Genomic DNA, 26,942 nt, shown 5'->3' with positions numbered 1-26,942 from the left:
AAGAGGACAGACAGGGGCCACCAGTCTCTGAGGCTACATCATCCTCTGGCCCAAAGAATATTTGTATAGCACACAGTCCTGGGATACCAGTGAGTACTGGCCAAAGAGCCTGTAGGAGGCTTTGGTGCTGGGCCAACACTGGCTGTAGGATGAAGCAAGCCAGAGGCCAGGATGCCACTAGAGACCCCACTCCTAATGCCCATATCCCTCCCCAGATACCTCTTCCTCTCAGCCCCTTGGACTGGGACCCTGGTCTCCATCAGACTCATGTCTTGGGAGCCATCTGCTTCCCATAGCACAAGTACCTGCTCCCTGCAGCCACTTGTGTTGGGTGGGGACTGTGCTGCTTCTCTGATCCCTGGAAGAATAGAGAGGAAGTTATCAGAATATTCAGCAGAGGCTGCTCTGGGAGCAGGAAGGGCTATGGGATTATAAGGGAGGAGGGAGTTGAGCCAGCTTCAGAGGTGCTCAAAGAAGAGACCAGCTAGGGAAGGCATCACAACACCCAATTCCAGTATAGATAGACCAGACAGACCCAGATCATCCTCACCAGTGGATCTTGAGGGCTGGAGATGAGTATCCACCTGGAGCAGACTGGTACACACCCCAGCTTTGCCACTTGTGCTCTGGAAGGAACTTGGAAAGACTTGTTTTTAGTAGTACTGGAGTTTGAACTCAGATGTGTTTTACCTCTGCCTGGGCCAAGGTGTGCTAGAACTAGGAAGAGCAGCTTGAAGTTTAGAACATGCCGTCTCTGGTGTGGTGGAGTCCCTTCTGTTAGAGAACACAACCATTAGATAATGAGGAGTTATTGGTAAATTGTGAAGTTTCACAGTTTACTCTGAGAGGAGTTGGGTGAGCCAACCAGGAAATGTGGGACTTGCAGGTTATCAATATTAAATTACTCGAGTATGATCATTCTTAGAATGGCAAGAAGATACAGATGGGAAGCCGACAGGTAGGGGGCCATCCTGGCTGCCAGGGCTGCTGGGAGGTGAACCAAGGGGAGGGCCTGAAAACCTTCAGCTCTGACCTGGCCTGGAGGCTGCAGGCTGATAGCCTTAGAGATAGAAAGATTGCCAGGACAGAATCAAGGCATTGTAATCTACTACCCAAAACAGCAGGGCACGGGGAATGCCCGGGGCTCTGGGTATCTATAGTGAGTCCTCCTGAATGAAGATGACTTTGTATTTCACTAGATTGGCTCATGCTTAAGCCCTTTAATTTTTAAAGGTTGTAGATGGTGGAGTGGGTCAGAGTTCAGCCCCGTGGGGTGTAAGTCCCATGCTGAGGAATAAGATTCTCCCAAGGTCCATCAGTGCTCCCAGCATCCTCCCCACTCAGGATGGTGTTGTTGGTGGAGTCTTGATTCAAGCGCTTGGATAAGCCTCGCATATTAAGTCAGGTGCCCAGTGGCTCATGCCTGTAGTCTTAGCTTCTCAAAAGGCTTAGATCACAGTTTGAAGCCAGCCTGGGCAGAAAAGTCTACAAGATCTTTGTCTTCAGTTAACTGGCAAAAAATCAGGACTAGAGGTGGTGGCTGAAGTGGTAGAGCTTCAGCTATAACCAAGAAAACTAAGCTAGAGTGCAAGAGAGAAAGAAAAAAAAAGGCTCATTCCTTGACACCCAGGAGCCCTATGTATTAGACCTGTAGTCCTGGCACAGGGGGCTGCTGATGGGGCCTATGAATGAGAAAACAGGATGGAGGGTCTAGGGAGAGAGATGCCTGGCCCTTCATCCTCTGATCCCTTCTCCTTAACTCCTCCCCCCTTTTAAGGTTATAATCTCCTTTCTTGTCTCCTTCAAGGACTTGGCTACATTCCCTAGGTTGCTCTGGTGTCTGGCTCAGGTGTGGTTCTGAATGATAATGACCATGGTTCATGTCTAAGATGCTCAGATACCCATGGGTAGTTTGTGCCCCCTGTTGGCAGAGGGTGGAAAATATTTACCTCTCTGCATGTCCTCAGCTAGACCACACAAATGATCCATTATCACCTTGAGCCTGATGCTAGGCAAAGTTTGCCGAATTCTACTTCCATACCAATTATAGACACAGGTGGTATTTATGTGGCTGTTTTATTCATTGCACAACTGAGCTACTACTACAAGCCAGGCTACCACTATGAAAAAGAGAATGTCTTTGTTCCTTAGAACATTATCCAGCCCCCACAGTGAGAGAAGGACTAAGTGAAATGCTATGGGAATGCAGTTGTCCAACCTAGTCAAGCCCTGTTGGGGAAAACTGAGGTTGGATCTCTAATATTGTTTGAGTTGTGGTAAAAAGAATTACCGTCTTTTTTAAATGGTATTGGAATTTGAGCTCAGGGCTTCATGCTTGCTAAGCTGGCACTCTATCATTGAGCCATGCCTCCAGACCTGCCTTTTGCTAGCTAATTTTTAGAGATAGATTCTAGTGAGCTTTTCTGCTCAGGCTGGCCTTGAACTGTGATCCTTCAGATCCCAGTCTCCTGTGTAGCAAAGATTACAGGTCTGAGCCACTGGTGCCTAGCTAGACTTAAAAATTCATCTTTGAAATTTATCATTTGTAAGTGTACGACTGAGTGGCATTGCATGCATTCACATTCTTATGTAACTGTCACCACATCCATTTCCAGACACTTATTTTCCCAAACCAAAACTCTGTGCACATTAAACAACAACTCCTCATCTCTCAGCTGGCTGCTGGAAGCCACCATGCTGCTTTCTGTCCTTATGAATCTGACTGTGCTAGATATTTTGTGGAAGTAGAGTCATACAGAATTTGTGCTCTTTTGTCACTCATTTTACTTAGTGTAACGTTCTCAACGTTTGCCTATGTTGCAGCATGTGTTAGAATTTCCTTCTTTTTAAGGAGTGAATAATGTCTCATTTGTCTGTGTAAGCACCATTCTGTTTATCTAGCCATTGATGCACACCTGGGTGCTTTCACCTTTTGGATACTGTGAATGATGCTGCAGTGCACACGGGCACACAAATATCTGTTCATGTCTCTGCTTTCATTTCATTTCATTTCATTTGGGTGTATACCCAGAAGTGGGATTGCTGGGCCTGTGTTCCATTTTTTGAGGGACCATTTTGCTTGTTTCCCTTTTTACCATTGGACCTTCCTATAGCCATGCACAAGGGTTCATTTTCTTCTGGATCTTCATCTGGTGGACCAAAGTCTTGAGTTTTTCCTGGGTCACTAAATGGGGTTAGTGGGGAATGAGCCATCAGCCGGCAAGGACTTTCTATGTCTTGTGATCAGTTAAGTCTGTCAGTCTATACCTTTGTCATACTTGTAATCGGTTTTGATTTATTAAGAATTCAGACATAAGAAAGATTGTTTTTGGCTGGAGGACGTCAAGGAAAATAGCTAGAAGAGGGACCAGTTAGAATCAGGTTTTAAAAGAAATTTTTTATTTGTTTTCAACCTTTCCAGCATAAACATTTTTTTATTACACAAAGGCTTCATTTTTGGGGGAAGCGGGGGGTCCAGCTGTGGGGCCTGAACTCTGGGCCTGGGCACTGTCCCTCAGCTCTTCAGCTCAAGGCTAGCACTCTACCACTTGAGCCACAGTGCCACTTCCGGCTTTTTTCTTTCTTTCTTTTCTTTTCTTTTCTTTTTTTTGCTTATGTGGTGCTGAGGAATTGAACCCAGGGCCTCATGCATGCAAGCCAAGCGCTCTACCACTGAGCCACCTTCCCAGCACCGGCTTCATTTTTTTTGTAGTAAGATTTGGAATCCAGGCCCTATCTCCCAACCTCTTGCCACCTGTGGCTGGGTCTTGGTGCTATCTCCTCCTCCTTCCACATCTGTCTCTTTTAGGAACTGTTTCCCCAGATTCTGCAGGAGCATGCACTCAGAACGTGGTGTAGTCAGTTCCATTGCTTGGATGGTAGGGATAGGATCTGGGTGAGGGGTAGGATGGGGTCTGTAAGAGGCCCTACGGCTAACATAGTAGACTGTAGGACTTTCCTTGACCCTAAGCCCCCTGAAGTCCCTTTTCTTGGACTCTACTTGCTGCAGTGAGTGTCTTATTTCCGTAAGAGTAGAGAGCACAATGAAAAATCAGGTGATAGTCGCAACCATATTAAAAAGTGGCATGTTAATGTCCAAAAAATAATAGAACAAATAAGAGAACCAAAGAAGTTCAAAAGACAAAAAGATCAGAATTGGACACATAGCCTAGTGGGGAAGCATTTGCCTAGTATGCACAAGACTGAGTTAAAGGTGGGAGGGCAGGGATGGTAGGGGAAAAACAAAGGAGGAGGCAACAATGCTGGATAAGAAATGTACTCATTACCTTGCTCATGTAAATGTAACCCCTCTGCACAGGATTTTCACAATAAAAACAATTTTAAAAAAAGAGTAGAGAGCCCAGCTGACCCAAGGCAGATTCTCTTGTTGGTGATGTTGGATGATATTTGTGCAGACAACAGCGTGTTCATCATTCTGTCCTTTGCCGCCCCCCTCCCTTTCCCAGCCTGTGCCCTCAGATGGCTCTGGGTGTTGTCCGCTCATTAGGCATCCTCTCGTGCCTTTTTTCCTACACCCCTCCCCAGCTTGGCAATCAGCCCTCTGGCGTCTGTTCACACCTGCTGGTGCTAACTCACCTAGTGGATGTGAATGACGCACTGCTCCTCCTTTACCTGAGGAGGGGGTGGGGAGGGGCATGTACCAAAGTGACCCTCCAGGCTGGGTGATTTGGAACAAGAGAGAAGGCATGCTGATGGGGACAAGTCCTTGTTGGTCACAAACAGAGGACTGGTTGATAAATATGTCTAGCTATTTCAGCTCCCTACTCCACGCTCTGGGGGGCCTCTAGGGTGGTTTGTGCCACAGCACCACCATATCCCATGGGGCCTAGGATTCTAAGCGATGACTGAGGCCTTGCCACATTACTTCCTGCTCCAATTCTATACCTTATGACTCTCCCCCCACAGACTGACTCAGGATATAGGGTAAGAGCTCTCGCAGTGCCCGGTGCTGAGGGACTGGTTGTCAGCACTGCCACCTTGCCCAAGCCACAAGCAGAGCTCAGTCCAGGGATGCTGCAGAATATGGCTGTGTAAGGAAGCAAGGCCAGATGCTGACAGGCCTGTTGGCAACAAGAGCAAATAACGCTGAAGAAATGCCTGGGACAGAGCTGAGCTAAACCTGTGCAGGGAAGCAGAAGGGTCCGTTTGATAACTAGGGTGATGCACTTGACATTTGTGCCTATGGAGTTAAGGCAAGAGTCATTGTAACAAACAGGGAGAAAGGAGTTAGGGATTTCACTTCCAAGCATGGGCCTTACCCCAGTATCTGGGCACCTGCCATGAAAGCCTGTGCCAGTAGCCAAGAGGACCTCTTACTCTGGGTCTGGGCGCTGTCCCTCAGCTCTTCAGCTCAAGGCTAGCGCTCTACCACTTGAGTCACAGCGCCACTTCTGCCTTTTTCTGCTTATGTGGTGCTGAGGAATCGAACCCAGGGCCTCAAGCATGCAAGGCAAGCACTCTACCACTGAGCCACCTTCCTAGCCCCAAGAGGGCCTCTTGAGTGGGGCTGACCAAGGCCCAAGGCTGGCTTGTGAAGTGGCTTCAGAATCCCCAAGGAGCACATCTGGAAATTTAGGCCTTCTGCTGTTGGGAGACCTCACAAAATAAAGGAGACTCTGCAGGCAGCAAAGCACAATCCTCCTGCACTGAGCAGGGAACGGACACTGCCACCTCCACCTCTGACAGGGGGTGGTAGTGTCCACAAAGAGAGGCAATGGGGCACAGAGTCAGGGCCCCAAAGACCTTGTTTGAGCTTCTGCCTGCCAGGTCAGAAGCTGGCCACCTGCAAGTTGCTTGCCTTCCCTGGCTCCTAGCAGCTGAGAAGAACCTTGAAGAGTCCAGAAGAGCAGAGGCCTAGGAGCTAGAGAGACTGGTTTCTAAGCCCACCCCAGTGGCCCTGATGTGGCCATGTATTTCCCCTCCACCAGGAAGCTGTCTGTGATCTTGGTGATCTTGCCTCCTACTGTTCTAGGAGTTGTGGGAATACTTGCCAGGGGCCAGGCCCAAGCCTCAGGTGATGTTTGAGACTCCAAGAGACCCCATGTGGAAGAAGAGAGAACTCATCATAATTTGGAGTTTCTAACTAGTTTGGCTTTTTCTTATCTTTTTGACAAGCAAGCATCAGGCACTATTTTGGGTTGAACTGTGTCTGCCTAAAAGATATATTGAAGTCGTAACTCCTGGTACCTGTGAATGTGACCTTATTTGGAAATGCAGTGAACACCCTTCTCCAAGACTCTGCTTTCTGAGGTTTTAGTGACCCCTAGTTAACCTCAAGTAAGAAGGGGAATAAGGGTGAAAAATAGTACAGTAAGCTATTTTGAAAGAGAGACCACACACATGCATATAACTTTGATTATTGTATATTGTTATAACTGTTCTATTCATAATGTTAGCAATTGTTGTTAGTCTCTTACTCCATGTAATTTATAAATTAAACTTTATCATAGGTACATGTCTATAGAAAAAACATAGTACCTGCGAAGTTCTGTGCTCTCCGTGGTTTCAGACCCCTGAAGGTCTTTGAGCAGAACCCCTGTAGATAACAGGGAATTGTTATAGATTCTTTGGAGAGGAAATCAGGTTGAGAATGTGGTGGGCCCCTTGCCCAAAACAACTGGTGTCCTTGTAATGAATGGAGATGTACCGGGAGCATGCTAGGTGAGTATAGCAGCAGAAGTAAGTTAGTAATACAGCTGCAAGCTGAGGGGTGCTAAGGATCAACAAACCCACCAGAATCTGGGAAGAAACCACGACTCTTTCTGTCCAGCCATGGTCCTGCCAGCACCCTCATTTCAGACTTAATAGTCTCCAGAATAGTGAAGAACAGATTTCTGTTGTTTAAGCCACATTGTTATGGCAGTCTTACCCTACTAATTGTGGGTTCCTACTATGTATTGGATATTATGCTAGATGTGGGGGCTAGAGCCTGCCCCTCACTTGGCCAGTCTTTAATCGCAGATTATAGAGGACCTGGGAGATAGCAAGAATCATGAGCTCGAAATGTAGTGAAGGGAAACAGGAGCACAAATAACACCAATAGTAATAAACAGTGCTGTTGTTGACCCTTATCAAATCAAGGTATTTTTCTAAGCACCTGAGTAGATGCCTGAACCCCAAGTCAATTGGGTTTGAACCCTGTGTATTTTGTGATTTCTTTTCTTCCTGTGCAAGCAAGTATAACTACTGTAAGAGTTCATATTTAAAGGAAGCATTTTAAAAGCTTCTCTTTGACATATATGAGTTACCAGCATTACTATTCTTGTGCTTTGAAGCCATTAATAATTTAAAGAAGGTCACTTGAACAGAAGTACTGTGATAACTGTGCCAGTCAATATAGTAACGGAGCCTTCTCCAAGGTGACTACCAGGCAGATGGTATATACAGTGTACATATGCTGGACAAAGCCAGAGTAAGACAGAATAGGGTGGCACAGGGTTTTATCATACTGGTAAGGAGGGTTTACAATCTACCTCTTTATATTTTCAGGTCACAGTTGGCCATAGGCGACTACAACTGGAAAACACAACTGGCTAAGGGGTTGAGAGTATTATGAAAAAAGTATTGCAGGGAATAGACGTTATGGGAGTCATTATAAATTGAAATCAGGGAGTGGAAGTTTCCTGGAGAAGGTGCTGTTTAAGCTAGTGCAGGTTCTCAACCCTGGCTACATAGTAAGACCACCAGGTGAGCTTCAAATAAAAACAAAACAGAGCAGATAATGATCAGTGGCTCAGCCCCAACCTTGACTGATGAGGTCAGAATCACTGGGGCCTCTCCATAGATGGTCTCCCCAGGGGACACTAAAAACACCAGGATGTAGGCCTAAGGACCTTTTGTCTCGTGTAATACCTGTGGTAGAGAAAAGAGCTCACACAGCTGGTGAGGTCATCAGTAGACAGTGATCACAGGCCTGAGCATCACAGTGTTTGTCCTTCCTAGGTGGCTTAGTGAGCTCAGAGCTCAGAGAAGCCTCCGGATCCATACATGCCTCATGTTTCTCTGGCCAACCCTTGTTCCACCTCTTCTTCTGTGCTTGGTACAGGGGGTTATCTGTCTCAGTAGCAGTCCTGCCTTTGCTCTTTCTACCATTGGAGGCTCGTCAACCCCAAGGCCAGGTTTTTGCTGGGTATCCTCAGGGTGGCCCGGCTATTGAGCCTGGTGTCTGGCAACCTTGCATTTGAAGTACTGAAGCTAGACGTTAGCCTAAGGGACAGACACTTGCTGACTGGGTTTCTTGGCTCATGTGCAGCTGATCTTGATCCTACCTTGGTTTTGATTTCCTGAGAGATGAACAATTTCCAGGAAATTATATAACAGGTACTTTTACAGAGACTGGGAGGAGATCTCCTTGTCCCCAGGTAGATTGGGGTGGTCATCTGAGACACATGGGGAAGGGGGGCCAGATTGGAGGCATGTGCTGTTGCCCCAGCAGACTCAGGTGTCATAACAGCTTCTCTCCACGCAGGGCAGAAAGCCCATCCTCCAGGCGGTCATAGGCCTCAGAACTCATGCCTCTCATCTCTCAGACCACACCATGGAGCTCTGGTCTCTCTGGAGCAGCCCTTTGACTGTTTTAGAAGGTGTCTCCTGTACTCCTCCTCTTTCCTTCTTGTGCTCTTATTTGTAGCACCCTTCATACCTGTCCTATCCCCTCATTCTCTCTGCTCTCTCTCCTGTAGTTGTCTCTGGTCTAGACAGGGACTGGATCGCTGGGGCACTCAGGTATGAACTCAACTCCGGTGTTTGTCCTGGGAGGTGGACAGCCTGGCCCAAATCCCTGATATGTTCCCTGGGGGCTCTGCCTCTTTCTGTCTGGTGGTTTAGTTTGTTGTCGGGTGAGCTCTGGACAATGACCTGTCTCAGCAGGGCCACAGCAGCCTGGCATAGGCCCACCTGCGGCCCACCTGTATATCTGTGCTTTTCTCTGTTCCATAGTCAGTGCCAGGGTGAAGGGTCACAGTATGGGACATTTCACTTAATCTGGCTGAGGAGCTGACAACAGTATAGTACATACTGGTTCTACCCCTGGCGTTGGGGTTCAGTTGCCTATGTGGTCTTACACTCGTGACTCAACCTTTCTGTGCTTTCATTTTCTCACTGTAAAAGGATACTGAGCTCAGGGAGTGGTTATGAGGCATAAGTAGGTTCATACATGTTAGGATCAGAAAGCAGCGCATTTTCGAATGCAGGTTTTATTGTAGTCCAAGTTTGGTGAGGCTGACGGATGAGGAGACAATTACTCTTGAAAAGATTGTTATGGTTCCCACGAGGAGAGACCTCTCTGGCCACACAGGCCAGGGCCAGCCAGAAGGCAGCAAAGGAAGGAATAAATCGGAGGGAGTAAATTTATTGTGCTCCCTTGGGAAGGAATGGCTGGCCGGTTTGAATGATTGGGGTGGATGAGGTACCTCTCGTACAGGGGCACTGGTTCAGCACTGTTCACTACCTCTGACAGCAGGGCCTTGGGTGATATAACACAGACTAAAAAGACTTGTCAAATGCTGATCATCCCCACCCTCCCCACCCCCCACAGGATGTAGTGTTTCAGTCAAGGCAGAGGTATTAATAGTAACTTTGTGGTGATACATATGTTAATTAGCTCAATTTGGCCAGTTTACATTATATTCATAATTTGCTGATGTTCAATAAAAAGATAAAGATTCAACTTAATGTACCATCACATTTTAGGATATAATGGCAAAATATACTCAGTTCTTATTCTTAACTTTAAAAATAAGGCCATGGGTCCTGGAGCCTCGGGAGTCCTGAGGCTCACTGGGAAGAGCTCAGGCTCGGCAGAGCTCCTTGCTCTGCTCTCTGTCTTGCCCTGTGAGGCCTACTCCCTGCTCTGTGAGCTGGGGACATCAGCCCCTCACTCGGTAGGATGACATGGCAGAGGCTCGCAGCTCACTGCCAGCATCATTTCAGCAGTGAAGTTTAATACATTTTTGTTTTCCAAGAAGAAGAAGGGGAAGGAAGGAGAGTGCAAACAACCACCACCAACCAACACTGAAATCTATGGGTTTAAGGAGTCCTTATACCCATAAATTCTGGCTTCATGGTCTTTTCAATGGAAACACCTAAAGGACAAGCTGGAGAGATCCAGGCAGCTGGATCCTATGCTAATGCACCTGGATGGTGAGGCCAGAGGCACTGGTGGATGAGTTGCAGGCTTTCAGATGCCAATTGTGGGGGTGGTGGTGGTATCTTTTCTCTCCTTCCTGCGTTTGGGGTCCCCTTGGGGTTGGGTTCTCTTCTCTGTGGGACAGGAAAGTGAGATCTTCTTGGGACTGAGGTGCCCTCCAGAGTACGTACATCAAGTGCCCTCCTCTCCAGGCACATTGCTCAGATGCCAATAGAGGAGTGTTGAGAGGCTGCTTGGAATTAGGGGAAGGGGGAGGCTCAAAGAGCACACACCCAGACCCCTTCTGCCTCCTGCCCTCTTGATTAGACGTGAGGGTACAGTGAGGGTTTGGGTAGAACAGGAGCAGGGCTCTCAGCTAGCAGGCCAGGCCAACATCTCCAAAGTGTGGGCCTCTGTCAGCTCCCCAGCAGCTGTTTGGGGTCTCTAAGGATGCTTGCTGACCACAGTCCCCCTAAGGCTTGAGCTGCCTAAGCTGGATCCTGGCTGCATCCATTACTTTTCCTTCCTTGTAGAAGCCCATCCTAGCCTGTTCAGGCTGATATAATCGAACACCTGACTGGGTGGCTTGTAAACAGCCTTAATGTTCCTAGTTCTAGAGGCTGGAAGCCTGAGATCAGAGAGCCAGCGGGTTCTGTTGAGGGCTCTCTTACAGGTTTTAGATATGAGACCCAGGTTGTAAGCTCTTGGGTTTCTTCTTATCACTCCTTTGGTGAGGGCTTCACCCTCACGATCTTATCACCTTGCGAAGGTCCCACCTTCACGCATGGGCACTGGGACAACACCGTCACATTTCCATTGGGATTTACTGTGCGCATTTGAAGGCTACAGCAGGGTCTCCCTTTGCCACCTGTCTCCCCAGCATCCTTTTTGCCGACATCGAGGGGTTCACCAGTCTGGCATCCCAGTGCACTGCTCAGGAGCTGGTCATGACTCTCAATGAGCTCTTCGCCCGCTTTGACAAGCTGGCCGCGGTGAGTCACCCTGAGCTGGGGCCCTACGGTGGTCAGTCTGGGCTGTTGAGGGAGGGACCTGATATCAAGGATCTGCTGACCTCCTGGGATGGGCACAGGACACGGTGCCAGTTCTGCTGGGCAGAATTTGCCCTTGAGAACGGATGGCTGGCAGAGGGGCAACCTGGACTGCAGGCCTGTACCCTTACACCGGGCATCAGCCGTGTGTGGCATCAGCCACACAATCAGAGCTGCTTTCCCCTCCACAGAGGGGACGGGAAAACTCTCCTCATCTCAGTGTATGTAAGGGGGTGGCAAGACCTGCCTGCGGGTCCCGTTACCGAGATTCCCCCACATAGTTTCTGTTTGGGGCAAATCAGACACGTGTCTTTTGAGGTTCACCAGAGAGATAGGAGAACATGCGCCATCCCTGGAGGTTCTCCAATGTTTGTATAAAATGCAAACAACAGCAGGAAGAGGTGAATGACACACTCATAAATTGGCACTCTGGAATGAGCACTCTTACACCATCATCCTTTCCTGGCCTACGCTTTTACAGAATCGTTCTAAGTGGCTACTTAATACAATGTCCACTGGCTCATAAACAGGACTCCAGGCCAAACTTTAGATAAGAGGTTGGTGTGGTTGGGGGCCGTTCAGAACCTCTGCAAGCATTGGTAGTGGTTTTACACCACTGGGCTTTGCGCTAAGTGCATGGGCCATGCTCATCCCCTGAGTGTTGAATGGGTCTCTAAAGAGTTGAGGCCACACAGACACTTGAGTCCCGGAGTTTCAGCTTCATGGCAGAGCGTGGCAGCTCATAATTGCTGATTAATGACAGCCCATCCGACTCCCAGCAATGGATTGACGGTGGCCTGCCAGCATCCCTGCAACTCCTTCACCCAGCAAGGAACAGTGGCAGGTGCTGCAGCTCCGTTGGCTTCTTGGCACTCCTGTGCTTACCGGTTTAGCAGAACAATGTTAAAAGTCTCAGACAGACCAAGAGCCAAGGGAAGTTTAGTTCAAGCTTATTTGTGCCTGCTTCAGTCTTTTTGTTTAACAAGAAAAATAAAACCACCCATAGAATCTTGGCCCAAGAGTCAGAGTTCACTCCTAGAGCATAGATCGGGACCAGGGATGCTCCCCCTATGCCTGAAGCCTCCCCTACCTCGCTGGTATGGCTTCCCTAGTTAGTGGACCAGCCAACTGTTCAGCAGTGGTTCATAACAGTGAGTTCCTTGGCCTGGCTACAGTGCTTCCCTGTGGGCTGCTTAGCCTGCCCCCTCAGCCCACCACCCAGTCCTGCCCTCCTTATAAGCCTGGCTGGGGCCAGACAAAAGTTCCAGTACTGATTGCATTTGTTACCCTATAAAGCAAGGTACTGCAGCATGGGGTGAATCTGTTAGCTGCCCATTTCCTTCTCTCTCACTCCCTCTCTCACCGTTTTTAATTTTTAATGTGAATTTACTTTGCAGGAGAATCACTGTTTACGGATTAAGATCCTGGGGGATTGCTACTACTGTGTCTCCGGGCTGCCTGAAGCCAGGGCTGACCATGCCCACTGTTGTGTGGAGATGGGCATGGACATGATCGAGGCTATCTCGTAAGTGCCCACCTCAGCATGCTGTCCACTCCAGAGGACTGCCCACAGCTGGACCTAATGACTGACCAGCCAAAAGACTGATGAAGACAGAACTGATCATGTGGGTGGGAGAGGCTTGGCCTGTTGCTCTGTGCCACATACTTCATATGGACACTACAAAGCAAGCGAGACAAAGTATTATGAGGAGGGCATTGCTACAGTAAAAGCATTAACCGAGTAGATCCCAGGAGAAATGATGGATGACCTGAGTGTTCCTCTCTCTGGTAGGGTGAGGTGGAGGGCACACGTCAAGTCAGATTACTGCTCCTGTAAGTTGGCTGAGTTTGCATCTATGCTCAGGTTGTGAGGAAGCGCTGGTCCCCCAAAAGTGAAAACGACTTGCATTCACATGCGCCCAGCACCTGCACCCTCTTCTACAGACCATGGGCAGCCTGTGAGTCCCAGATGCAGCTGTCTAGGTTCCCTCCTGCTCTGCAGCTCCCCTCCCCAATATGGGAGGCAATACATAGAGGACTCTTCCCATCTTCTGTGGATCCTTGAGCACATGGTGCATGTAGCAGGCTTAGAGGCTGCCCTATAGGACACAGAGTACCCTTAGACCCCTGTACCTACCCAGGCTCCCCTTTTCTCCTAATCAGGGCACGTATCCTCCCCTAAAACCCAGGTAACCACCTTTCTCCAGCCTCCTCCTAATGTTGAAGAATCAGCAACTTGGATCAACCCAATAAATAGATAATCCAAAATCCACTTTTGTCTTACCCCAAAAGCATTATGATTGGGTTTTGAAGTGACTGTTAGATCCCAGTTGGCACTAAAGAACCCCTATATTTGTGTGAATGTAGTCTAATTGACTGTGAGTAGCAATAGCAGAGAAAGAGAGAGAGAGAGAGAGAGAGAGAGAGAGAGAGAGAGAGAGAGAGAGAGAGAGTGTGTGTGTGTGTGTGTGTGTGTGTGTGTGTGTGTGTGTGTGTTGGTTTTAGTGTGCAATACCCCGCCACCTTGTGGCCAAGATCAGGAACAGCACTTCTTAGGTTAGTGAACCTGAGCAGTTCTGAGCACTTGTGCAGTCCCATCCCTCAGTCTTCTTCGGATTGAACATCTCACACTCTAGGCCAGATCAGAGAGAAATGCCTTTTTGACCCTAACACTTTCCCATTCCTCCCACCCTCAGCTACACCTTCCAGCCTCATTTCTACTCTGTGTGCCTGGCCCCTGACCCTCTCCCAGCCTTACCCCTGCTCCATCCCCAGGTTGGTCCGGGAGGTGACAGGGGTGAACGTGAACATGCGCGTGGGAATTCACAGCGGGAGAGTACACTGCGGTGTCCTTGGTCTCAGGAAGTGGCAGTTCGACGTCTGGTCTAACGACGTCACGCTGGCCAACCACATGGAGGCTGGTGGCAAGGCTGGGTAAGTAAAGGCTGGGAGCTCAATGTCCAACCCCTCAATCGGTGGGAGAAAAAAAGGAGAAGGAAGGGAGGATTTTCTTCAACTCAGCAAATCATTTAGCTCACCCCATAGGCAATATGTGGAGAGGTGTCTTTTTTGTTGTTGTTTTGTGTGTGTGGTACTGAGAAATCAAACCCAGGGCTTCATGCATGCTAGGCAAGCACTCTACCACTAAGCCACATTCCCGGCCCCCAAGAGGTGTCTTATATGAGATGTAATAGAATCACCTTCAGAACAGAGACTAATTCTCAGTGGCCAGGTGAAGCATCAGCTATCCTGGGTAACTGGGCAGGGTTGGAACAGATGAGAAAAGCTGAGGTAGGGAGAGCTTGGGGCTGAGGGACTAAGCAAAGATGAGTCCCAGCTGTGGGAAGACCCATTATTTCTAAATGCTGAAAGGAGAGCAGATGGTCTTTTAAGAACAACTAGGAGAAACAGGGCATGGATACCAAGCTGGGAAGATTTGGGCTCAGACCTGTAGTCACTGTAAGCCATTTCTGACTTTTGAGTAGGAATGAGGTTTGTAGGACTGGAGGACATGTTCTCTAGGCAATGGAGATAGGACCCATGCTAGGTGGAGTGTGAAATTATGTGTTGATGTTTGCTGGAACTTGGCCTTTAAGTGCTGTGTTGACAGAAGTTGGGGTATACATCTGAGCCTGGGATTTGCATTGGGGTTTTATCAGAGTTGCAGTGTTGTTTTGAATTGGAGCATGAGTGGTGAGTTCACATTTTCGGCCCTTCCCGCCTGCAGACGCATCCACATCACCAAAGCCACACTCAACTATCTGAATGGGGACTACGAGGTGGAGCCAGGCTGTGGGGGCGAGCGCAACGCCTACCTCAAGGAACACAGTATTGAGACCTTCCTCATCCTGCGCTGCACTCAGAAGCGGGTCTGTAGGCCAGGACCTGGGAGCCAGCGGCCCGTTCATTTCCAGAGGGATGTTTTCATTTTTTATGGCTGGTTGCTTCCTTCTCTTCTTCCTCTTTCCTTGAGCAAAGTCACAAATTCCTTATGTAGTAGTGGCTTCTGCAGGATTGAGTCAGGCCCTGCAAAGGCTGATAGCAAAAAGGGAACATTTGTCTGTTGCTCAAATGCAGCAAGCCTCAGTTCAGAAGGCTACAGGATGGAGCGGAAGCAGCCGGTGTTCTTTACATTATCTCTCCTTGTCTTTTACCAAAGGAATCTCTCTCTCTCTCTCCCTCTCTCTCTCTCTCTCTCCCCCTCTCTCTCTCTCTCTCTCTCTCATTCTCATAATTGTTATCTCACTCTCACTCTGTCTAGCTCTTTCTTACTCTCATTATCGTTCTGTTGGACAAACCTGTGTTAACCTCAACCCTCATCTATGTCTTTGATTCTTGAAACTGTCTTTTCCTCTTTTTACTTTCTTGTCTCTTTCTTTTACCCTTTTCTGTCCCAGCCCACATTTGCCAGAGTATGAAACTGAATTATTAGCAGGCTTCAGGGTTCTATTTTTAAATAGGGTCATGTTTCACATTCTTCATTTTTAAAACAAATGAACATTTTCTATTCTCTCTGAATTAAAATGCCTGATACTTCTCACTGAGCTGATCTGTGGGGCGGTGCCCTTTGGTGGAGAAAGACTTCCTGGTTCTTTTCTTCAGGAGTTAGACTGGAGACACTATAGATGTGAGAACAGCACAGCAGCACCTGATTTTCAAGGGGAAGCAGAGCTGACAGAGCAGTGCCCTCCCTGTGAGGGACAGGAAAGGAGCACCTTGCTCTGCGTACCCCTCTGGCCTTTGTAGGGGCTGCACCAGACTCATTCACTCCCTGCAGAAAAGAGCTATGGGAGAATTCAGGGCGCTTTGAGGACAGCCTCTCAGGACATCACAGACACATTTGTAAACATTTGCTGGTTTCTTGTCCAGAGTGTAGATGAACTGATGCTTCTCATGCCCTTCCCACATTCTTGCTTTCGGCTTCTGGTCCACAGGGCCTCCAGCCTTTCTTCCTACTCTGGGTTCTTCTAGTTGATAAATGGCCCAGAGGAGATGAAGTAGAGGCAGACAGATGGAGAGAGTGACAACCCCACCCCACCGTGTTAGCTGGAGCACACTGAGTGGCCCCCAGCCCCTCATCCACAAAGGAGGTAGTTGAGGGAAGGGCTACCTCAGGCCTCCCCTAACCCTTTACCTCTGATGCTCACTTGGGAGAATAGACAGGCAGGAGGCAGACATGCAGGGCGAGTACTGCAGCTGGTAGAGGCTCTATTTGTACAGTCATGTACAATCTGAATCTTAGGATTCAGTGACCCAAACTTCGCTTGGAGCAGAGGCACATCCTACTGTCTTCTGCTAGAAATTGCCTAGGGGAGACGTTAGGTGGAGTCTGGAGTCCCAAAGGTTCTCTCCTTCAGTCTTGCCCTGAACACCTTCAGCCCCAGGTTCTGTTCCTCCCTGAGGCTGTAGACAGAGACATCCCTTGTCCTGAATCCCCATTCCAATGAGCAGAGCCTCATAATTGACAGGGTGAGAGGCCTAGAAGTCAGCTGGCTTGGCTCAGCCCTCCCACAGTGCCCCCAGAGCAGAAGAGAGGAAGCAGCCATGCATCCACTAAGCCTGTGGAGAGGGAAGGATATGAAATTAGTTTTGAGGGGCTTCAGGATAGAATTTTGTTGTCTAACTTAAAGAGAGAACACCTTACAAACAACCCCTTTCTCACAAGACCACTTTTTACCTACACTCCATTGGGACAGTCCCGGCTGGCATAGGAGTTTGGGGGGTCTGAGATGCTAGTGTTTGAGAGCTCTAGGATCCTGACAGTCCTTGGGCTGTGTGCAAATGGAGGGAAAATGCCTCTAACTCTGCTTGGTTGAGTATGTATTCCTGGGAGAAGTGAGGATCTCCCTAGACACAGTTCCCAATGGGCCTATTTGCAGGCTGATGCTTTTGGGTCACTTTTCAGAAAGAAGAAAAGGCCATGATCGCTAAGATGAACCGCCAGAGAACCAACTCCATTGGGCACAACCCTCCACACTGGGGCGCTGAGCGCCCCTTCTACAACCACTTGGGTGGCAACCAGGTGTCCAAGGAGATGAAGCGGATGGTGAGTGGCAGGCATGGTGTGTTTGTGTGCAGTAGGCCTGCGTCTTCTGTGGGTTTGAGGGCTAATCCAGCCCTGAAGTTGCTAAAAGAAATCTAGGGAGCCATACAAGAAGAAAGTGCAGTCCCCTTCACTTCAAACCAGGAGCTAGAGTACCTGACCTGGGCCTAGGCATGCTACATGGCTCCTACCACTTTGTGGAATGCTAAATTTGACCTAGGGCCAAGCAGCCATACCTTTTTGTAGGCTAGGAGCAGGGCCTTTTCACAAGACTTAGAGTCCTCTCAGGGCCTCTAGGTATCCCCTAGGGAGCTGGATGGACTGTGATTTGACAGCCCTCCTCTAGTACCTACACATTTCCAAGACAATTAAAATCACATCTTTGGCTCAGTTACTTTGGAATGATCCCAAGGCTTTCTGGCAGGGGCCTGGTGACAACCCCCTTTACCCTTTGTGCTGAGAAACTACCTTGTCCTGGCTAGCACCAGTCTTCCAGTAGGCGCATACATCTAAGCCATGAAGGGCTGTCGCCTCTACCTCAAGGCACGCTGCCTGCTTTAGGGACAAGTGCCCCAGCAGCCACTGCACATAACCATGACAAGCTGGTTCAGGACAAACTCTTGGACACTTGTGGCAATGAGGGAAGATGGCCTTGAATGGTGGGAAGAAGAGGAAGAGGATGATAGGAAGCCAGATAATAAAAGTGTTTATTCCCTGTCAAGAACTTGGTGACACTGCTCATGTGAAGGCACCTGGCTCCCAGGTGGAGTTGTCCACACTAAGGGCAGGTTGGGGAGGGTTGGTGCCAGGACTCAGCTGTGTGGACACTTTATAGATCAAACCAGAGGGGATGAAAGAGGGACCTTTGGGACTTCAGTAGATAGCCTATGAGTCTGAAAGGGGATGGACCGGGGATTGAGTCACTTCCTATTTTTACTAACAAGTAGCAGATTAGTTAAGTGTGGGGAGGAAAATGAGCCAAGTTCAGAACTCCATTGAAGATCTTGATGGTAGTTAAAATGTTCAAGGGACTCTGATATTACAAGGGAGAAGATGGGAGAAGCCCAACCTTCCTCCAGGACTTAGAGGTCCACAAACCTTGTCAGTACCAACTGACCACTCCTTTCCCCAAAGCAGAGAGTCTTCCCCAAAGCAGAGCTGGTGGCCAGCACTCCTGGTTACCTCCACAGTGCTTAGCTCTCCCCCACTCTTTTTCTTGGTGTACTAAGGTTTGAATGCAGGGTCTCAAGCTTGCTAGGCAGGTGCTGTATCATAGCCATAGCCCCTTTGTGCTTTATTTACCTTTGGAATAGGCTCTTGCATTTACACCTGGGCCAGGCTCTGGACTCTGATCCTCTTGTTTTTTTTTTTTCTTTCCATATAGCTTGCTTGACAAGCATACACAACCACACCCAGATATTGATTGAAATAGGGTCTTTCTTTTTACCCAGACTGGCCTCAAACCACAGTCCTTCTGATCTCCACGTCCCTAGTAGCTATTATAGGCATGAATCATTGTGCCAGGCTACCACTTCAGCTCTTTAATAATCCCTTGTAGACTCTATACCTACATGACGAAGGTGGTCAAGGGGAGGACAGGAAGGAAGGGGAGGGGGGGAGGGAGCTAGAGAAATGGAGTGGGGAAGAGACGGGGAGGAATAAGAGGCCAAGAAGTAGAAAGGAGGGAGAAAGGAGCAGCTAGAAAGCAGGAAAGGGGCCTGGAATAAATCATGGTCTCTCCTGCACATCCTTGGGAAGTTGTTTTTCAGTGACGTTGGTATAAACTGTATCTTCATTTCTTTCTGAGTCTTAAAGGAGGTAGTTTTTTGGCTATGAGCACTAGCTTGTCAGGCATGTTTGTCATTAGTAGGACAAGAAGCCTTGGAAGAATCAGCAAGTTCTGGGACTAGGGTTCAGGAGAGTCTCCAAAGGAGACTACTGCTGCTGTGAGTCGAGGGTTAGGCCCAGTCTTGCTGCTGCAGGGTGTTGATTGCTTTAACTGCAGGGAAGGAGAGTGTGTAGAACAGGTCTCCCCACAGCTTGTGGCTCCCAGTCCTAATGAGGACCGTGTCCCCTGAGGACACCGCCATCAAAGCCCAGCTTCCCGAACCCGGCTCATGTTTTCTCTAGTATGTGGATTGTAGACCTAAACAATGAATATATACATAAACACATATGTGTATATAAAAAGAGAATATCGTAATCCTGTGACTGTGTGAGGGATAAGCTCAGGAGGTGGGGGAGAAAAAGAGAAAGTGAAAAATACTGAAAGACACTGCATCTGTGAGTGAGGAAACTCACTGTACACAGTTGGATACTAGAGGGTAGAGAGGGAAGGGAAGGCAGATATGGGTCAATCTGATTAAAGTACGTATGTACACATGGAAATACCATAGTGAAATCTTTGCAACATTAGCATACACTAAAAAAAGAATGACAGGAATCTAAAACAGGTCATGTCCAGGTTGTGTGCAGTCGTAGGAGGAAGAAGAGCAAGCAGGGTGGTCAAAATACTTTATGTGCATGTGTGAAAATGGAACAAAGAAGCATGTTGAGACTGGTTTGGAAAGAGGGCCATGAAGGGAGTGAGTCTAACCAAGGTACATTGTATGCATTTGTGTACCTGTCAAGATGAAACCCCCTTGGACAACTAAGTGACGTTCATAAGAACAAAGAAGTCCAGCCTGCTCCCCTCCCCCACAGCCCAGCGGGCCCACTGGGAGTCTCTAAACCAAAGGTGGACACAGAAGTGGCTTTGAAGACTGTTGACTTTTAATGTTCAACTAGCCAGAAGTCTTTGAGCAAAGGTGTCTTTAAAAAACAAACAAAAATTGGCCTGTTGAGGGAGGATGCAAATTGGATGCAGGAGTAGCAAGCATAATGGCTGGAAAGGTACTGACTCCTCAGCAGTGCCATTAGGTTAAATTGTTATCTGAATTTGACTCTGCTTTTGAAGTGCTGTGACTAGCTGTGCTTGTCAGGTCTTTAAGTTCTGTGACTAATAGAAGGCCGCTGGTGGGAAGCCTGGGGACTGAACTCATGCAACCAAGCCCAGGAAAACTGCATGTCCTCGGTCTGCTGGGACCTGCAGGCAAGGTGAGGTGATAGGACAAGGGTCCTAGTGAGCAGAGGTGGGATTGCACCCAGACTGCTGGACTATGGCTATTTTGTTCTGTTCTTTTTGCTTCTGCTGTGTCAGGGAAGGAACCAGCCTCACGCTTGTTAGGGAAGTGCTTGACCACTGAGCCATGCCCCTGCCCCTGACTGCGTTCCTAATGATGCCACTGCAGTGGTTTATGGACTAAGGCATTTTCTTCTCTTTTACTAATGCGCCATCCTAACCCAATACCGTGATCTCCACACTAACACAGCAGCTGAGTGCTGAGAAAGGCCCTGTCCCCTGCCTAATGCAGGAGAGAGGTAGGGGCCACACCCACCTCAGGGGATGACCAAGGGAGCATTGGAGAAAGCGGGGAACAAGCTAATTATTATTCTAGTTATGTCAATTGACGGTACTAGAAATTGAACTCAGAGCATCACTCTTGCTAGGCAGGTTCTCTACTGTTGAGCCACATCTCCAGTCCCTTTCACACTGGGTTATTTTGGAGACAAGGTTTCACTTTATGCCTGGACTAAGCTGTGATCTTCTCACTTGTGCTTATTGGTATAGCTGGGGTCAACACACATGCCCAGGCATTGGTTGAGATGGAGTTGTGAGAACTTTTTATCCAGGCTGGCCTCAAACCAAGGTACCCCAATTTTTGCCTCCCAGATATCTAGGATTACAAGCTTGAGGCACCATGCCTTGGCTGGGAACAGGCTTATTGAAAACACTTGGGACTCTTTTTGAGCTGGAGAGATAGGCATGTGTAGTACAGCCTGGTTGTTCTCAGTTGCATAGAAAACTTGTTGCCAGCTCAAGGGACAGGTTTCAGTGGGTCAGTGCCTGATGGCCATGCTCTGCAGAGAGCTTGCCTATCAGGTTCTCTGCTGCCAGTCATGCTGTGCTATGAAGAGTTCTGAGAACATCAGGCAGAACACTCATCTAGGGCTGGGAAGGCCAACTGGGACAGGTCTTGCAGCCCAGAGGAAGTGCTGGGTGGTTCTCAGAGGACAAGGAGAGGGCTCTGACTTGCCTGGGCCTGCAGATATCCAGTCAGCCATCCTGGACTGGGTGCTGGCACATAACAAATGGTTGGTTACTTAAATGGACTCCTGGAGGCTGCCAAGGGTGTAGGAGTCCTCAGCAGGGACAGAACTGAGGTAGAGCGCTTCAATGCCATGTGGACACCATGTTGTCTCAGCCCCAGGTGGCTTTGACTAGGGGGAAGAGTTGTTCCAGTTTTGTGTTGCTAGACCAGGTCTTCATGGGGGACAGAAAGACATGAATCCACTTGAACTCCTCATTCACTAAGCACCTGCCAAACTACTTGTTTGTCCACCAGTGCCCCACACTGGCCACGGCTATGGGATCCATCCTTGTCCTGGCCACCCACCTGCCCACTTCCTCCTGGAGTCCATCCCCTTCTCCCCTTGGGACTCTGTTCTACCACAGCAGCTCAGAACCAGCACACATCTCCCCTTTTGTGGGAGTCACAGATTAACTCTTTAAGTAGGGCTTTGTGGTTGGTGAGCGAGGAGCAGTAAGGATCCTGCCCCTTCCGAATCTGCCCATGAAATGAACCCACACTGTGTAGATGGGTTTTGACCCCCGAGTCCTCTCACTACTCAAATGTGTTACACAAATGTGTTAACCTCTCAGGTAACCAAAAAGCTGGTGCAGGTCACTGGAGCTGATTTTTTAAGTATGAAGCTTGTGAACTTCTGTAGGTTTTTGTGTGCTCGGGGTGTGTGTGTGTGTGTGTGTGTGTGTGTGTGTGTGTGTGTGTGTGTGTGTGTGTGTGTGTGTGTGTGTGTGTGTGTGTGTGTGTGTGTGTGTGTGTGTGTGTGTGTGTGTGTGTGTGTGTGTGTGTGTGTGTGTGTTGCTGAACAGCTCAGTAATTTCTGATGAGAGGCGGTGGCAGAATTGGGAGGGGATCCTCTAAAATCTATGAGCCAAGAAGAAGGGGAGTTCAGAGGGTGTGGTGGGAGTCAAGCATGGGCAGAAAACATGTAGACTCATGGACTTTGCAAAAAGAAAGAAAAAAGAATGAAATCACAGTGCACAGAGCCTTAGGAAGGATCCCAGTGTGTTTGAGAAGTGAAGAGAGGAAGGGATCCCACAGCCCTGTGTCCAGTGCCTTGGTCCACAGCAGAGAGCAATGAGCCGCTGCCTGGCAGGCCTGCCAGCCCCACACTGTAGCCTGATGCTCATGATGTGCCCTGTCTTCACACTCTTCTCTCTCTCTGTCCTTCTCTTCTAGGGCTTTGAAGACCCCAAGGACAAGTGAGTAATATGCCCCTCTTCTTTGCCTCCCCCATCCGGCAGCCAACAGCTCCCCCATGTTCCCATGGAACACGATCCCACAGACATTCGGAGCTGAGTGACAGGAGCTATGTCTGTGTGCCCTTCATCCACCACTAGACATACACACTACACTGGTCATGTCTTCACTAGACACACACGTGCACACATATACAGCTTCTGGAAAATATACACCTTGCACATTCATCAGCAGGGCCAGATCACACCCAGTTCCTCCTCTTTCTCTCCCACTTTCTAGTTCTCAGGACTTTCAGAATATCCTCTTTAGCCTGTAATCCTAGCTACTCAGGAAGCAGAGCTCAGAGGATTGTGGTTTGAGGCCAATCTGTTCATAAAAGTTGGTGAGATTTCATCTCAACCAGTGGTACACACCTGTCATCTCCAGAAAGATGGGGAAGCACAAATAGGAGGATCACAGCCCAGGTTGATCCAGGCATAAAGCAAGACCCCATATGATCAGTGCAAAGGGGGCTGGAGGTATGGCTCCAGTGGTAGAGTACCACAAGTATGAGGTTCTGAGTTCAATTCCTAATACCACCACACAAAAAAAGAAGAAAAAGAAAAAAGACCAAGCTCCAGCCTGAGAAATTGGGATTTTATGTTTAGTCCCCAAAGACCATAGAGCCTTCTTCCCAAGAAGGACTAGAGCCTGGTTCAATAGACAGATGGATCTCAGTCCTGGAGGTGGGAGTTCTACCTTCCAGTCTCAACCTTAAGTTTCAGGATGAGGAAATCACTGGAGAGTCAGCAGAGACTGTTTGCTGTAGGAGTAAGCAATGAACATTCAGAATGAATCCACATACTAGAAGTCCATTCCCATTCTTCACTAGTAGGCCTGAGCCTCAGGTGGTTTTCCGTGCCAGTGCTGTTGTAAGAGCACAGGCTCCTCTTCCTGGCTTACTTGGTCCTAATCCCTACTTTCCTCCCCAGGCCAGGGCTGACAGTGGCAGCCTCTAGGCCTCTCGGGTCAGTCCGGGTAACCATGTAACTGTACCACTCATGGCCAACCTGCTTATGTTATACTCCAGGAATGCCCAGGAAAGTGCAAACCCCGAAGATGAGGTGGACGAATTTCTGGGCCGGGCCATCGATGCCAGGAGCATCGACAGGCTGCGATCTGAGCATGTCCGCAAGTTCCTGTTGACTTTCAGGGAGCCTGACTTAGAGAAGAAGGTATGGCACTGGGTGAGGGGCCACGGGGAGGACCAGGATGGCTTTCTCCTGCTCACCATCCTGGAAGTTGCTGCTCTTGTCAGTTTCCCACCTGTGAAGCTACGCTATGGAAGGAGATGGAGGTCTAGGGAGACTTCCTTGGTTAGAAAGGACAAATCTTGACCATTCTGCACCTCGCTTTCCTTAGCTACCTCAGCATCAGAGTAAAGATTAAAGGAGGGCTCTCTGCATAAAGCACATTAAATGGGTAGGAGATTAAATACTGGTGTCATATTAGCCATCCAGCCTCTTGGGGCCCGCCAGAAGCTCCAGGAGTTAATTTGGAAGGGGTAGTCAAGCTCTCTGTCCCATCCCCTAAGATTATGAATGAAAAAGCTCAAATTAAGGGCTTGGAGGTATGACTCAGTGGTAGAGCACCTGCTTAGTAAGTGCAAGGCCCTGAGTTGAAACCTCAGTACCACAAGAAAGGAAGGGAGGAATGCAGCTCAAGCTGGACTTAGTGGTATACACATGTAATGCAGCTATACTTGGGAGACAGAGTCAGGAGGATCACAACTCAGGCTGAGTTAACTGAGACATAATCTGAAAAGCGACAAAAGGCCTGGATGCCTGGCTCAAGTGATAGAGCACTAATCTTGCAGAAGGCCTTATGTTCAATCCTTAGTATAGTAAAAAGAAAGGAAAAGTAAGAAAGCAACAGCTGAGAGTGGTAAAGAAACTTGTTCTAGAGTAGTGGTGACAGAACTGGGTAGTGGTGACAGAGCTGGGCCCTGGTTAGGTGGTTCCCTTTGTGTCATGTCTCAGAGTGTCATGTCCCCATGGTTAAATGGGGTTCTGTGCACTCAGGACAGCATTGACTGAGGCGAGCCCAATTAGTGGAGTAAAACTGTGGTACAGGAAGTGGACCTGACTTACACATTACCTGCCGGGGTGACTGTCACAATTCCAGTTCCATGAGTGGTTGGTTAGTGTCATGAAGGAGCCAGGCTGGGGGTCACGGAAACTCTCAGGGCTGCAGTTTGCTCATTTCTGAAGTAGAAGTACCGACTGTCCTGTGCCACTTCCAGGCTGGTGTGAGGACAGTCCATAGTGACATAGTGTGCCAGTAATGTACAGCTGTGACACAGCATCGTTTCCAGTACTCACGATTCCAGTCCCTCTCAGCCACGCTCCCACACACACTGCCTGCCATTTGGGCTGGTGGCCTGTACTCTTAAGTCAGCATGGCTCCCAGGTCTTCTCTATCCTGGAGTGGGGTACCCCAGGGTAGCTGGACAGACCTGGTACCTTTGCCCTCACCCTATATGTCTCCCCCTCAGTACTCCAGGCAGGTGGATGACCGATTTGGTGCCTATGTGGCATGTGCCTCGCTTGTCTTCCTCTTCATCTGCTTTGTCCAGATCACCATCGTGCCCCAGTGAGTATCCCTGGCCCTCCGGGCTTCCTCTTCTGCCGTGGGGGCTCCCTGGGGTGGGAGGGTGGTGGTGTAGGAGAGTGGAGAAGGGAGTTTGGACTGAACCTGTTCAGGCTGGCAGGTGGGTTTTCCAAAGTTCCCTCTGTGAGACTTGGAGGCCAGGGGGTGTAACCTTGTACAGCAGGGAGAAAACTTCCCACTGGGCAGTGCCCTCTGCAGGGGACCCCTTTTCCTTACTTCATCAATGCATTGCATTTGAGCACATTTCCACTGCCCAGTGAATCACCCAAAGCGTCCATCTGCCAGGCTGGCTTCTCTGTGTCCTTTGGATCTTGCAAAACAAAATCGATACATCTTCAAAAGATAAATGTTTTTCTCTTACTGTGGGTATGTTGAAAAATGGATTTCAGATTCTGTAGGCTTTTCAAGAAGTGCTCCTGAATTCTTCAGAAGACTGGCTGTGTCACTGTGACACAAAGACCACTTCTTGTAGGCAGCGGGGAAATCTGGGCATCCTGGCACATGCCTGTAATCACAGCTATTCAGGAAGTAGAAGAAGGCAGCTCAGGAGACCAAAGCCAGTTCTGATGAAAAAGTACACATTGTATCTGAAAAAAAAAAACAAAAAACTAAAGCCAGTGGGGCTGAGGGTGTAACTAAATGGTAGAAGCTTTGCCTAGCAAGCTCAGGACCAAGTTCAAACCCCAGTACTGCCAAAAAGAAGGAAGAGGAGACAGAGGAAGAGGAAGGAGGTAGCAGAGATGACAGCAGTTTGGGGGCTTTTGGAAATGGAGTTTAGTAAATAGTCATTCACACAAGTGCTCTAGATGTGTGTATGCATGTATGTGCATGTGCATGGATCCATGCTTTTACTCTTTATTAAATCATTCAAACAGGCAGATTATCAATACCCAGCCTATAGATACAATTGTTAATATCTTTCAATATTCAGTTCATCGGTTATTGTTTTTTTAATTTCTAAAATTCAAGGATGATTTTCCCCCTAAAAGCCTCAACAGGCACCTATTATAAGGACATTTTCCTCCCTAGTCACAAAACCTTATACACCAAATGAAATTAATACATACCTTTTCCCTACTGTAACCTAACATCCAGTCTATAGACAGATTTCCAAAACTCTTTCCCCATGTGTTCTACTCTTAATTTATAGCCTGAATCTATAGAAGATCCATTGCATGTGCTTCTGTCTTCTAAGCCTTGCTTCACCTAAAGCATCCCACACCCAGCACCTATTTATCAATTGCAGACCCACTGAGGACTTGCAAAGATGCACAGAAAGCTTCGTGTGCCTTTCACACGTCTTCCCTGGGTTGTTGACAATGCGGTGGCTGCAGTGCAAGGATAAGGAGGGAGTGAAATGCTCGCTCAGCTGCACACTTGGCTCTGATGTCCTCACTTTCCCTTCACATTGCAGGGCTCCCACACTGCCTTCCTGTGTGCTTTCCAACCTAGGATAGATAGTTGGTTCCTCAGCCTTGCTTGTCTCCCAATGCCTTTGGCCCTTTAATAGCCCTGGACAGTTAATTGTGTACTGCTTTGATTTGGGTGTGTCTAGTGTTCTGATCAGAGTAGGGTTATGCATTTTGATGAAAGTTGCACAGTTCTTAATATATCTTACATCAAGACATACCTTATTTATTATGCCTTATATGTTAATGTCTTATTTATTT

General features: G+C 48.4%; 1 protein-coding gene across 1 annotated transcript in view; it reads left to right on the top strand.

Annotated features, from left to right (window-relative positions):
- Nucleotides 1–26,942, top strand: part of Adcy5 (adenylate cyclase 5) — a 143,045-nt gene that overhangs the window by 94,433 nt on the left and 21,670 nt on the right. Inside the window, exons 4-11 of the mRNA XM_042668520.1 lie at nucleotides 11,028–11,139; nucleotides 12,594–12,721; nucleotides 13,972–14,130; nucleotides 14,924–15,065; nucleotides 17,102–17,242; nucleotides 22,603–22,625; nucleotides 23,693–23,837; nucleotides 25,157–25,254. Of these exons, the coding sequence (XP_042524454.1) occupies nucleotides 11,028–11,139; nucleotides 12,594–12,721; nucleotides 13,972–14,130; nucleotides 14,924–15,065; nucleotides 17,102–17,242; nucleotides 22,603–22,625; nucleotides 23,693–23,837; nucleotides 25,157–25,254 (948 nt within the window). The remainder of the gene's footprint in view (nucleotides 1–11,027; nucleotides 11,140–12,593; nucleotides 12,722–13,971; nucleotides 14,131–14,923; nucleotides 15,066–17,101; nucleotides 17,243–22,602; nucleotides 22,626–23,692; nucleotides 23,838–25,156; nucleotides 25,255–26,942) is intronic.

This window comes from Dipodomys spectabilis, unplaced genomic scaffold (assembly GCF_019054845.1).
Source record: "Dipodomys spectabilis isolate Male_0828 unplaced genomic scaffold, ASM1905484v1 ptg000017l, whole genome shotgun sequence".
Lineage (NCBI taxonomy): Eukaryota > Metazoa > Chordata > Mammalia > Rodentia > Heteromyidae > Dipodomys > Dipodomys spectabilis.
The sequence above is the reverse complement of the archived record's forward strand: the minus strand, read 5'-3'. Positions and strand labels throughout refer to the sequence as shown.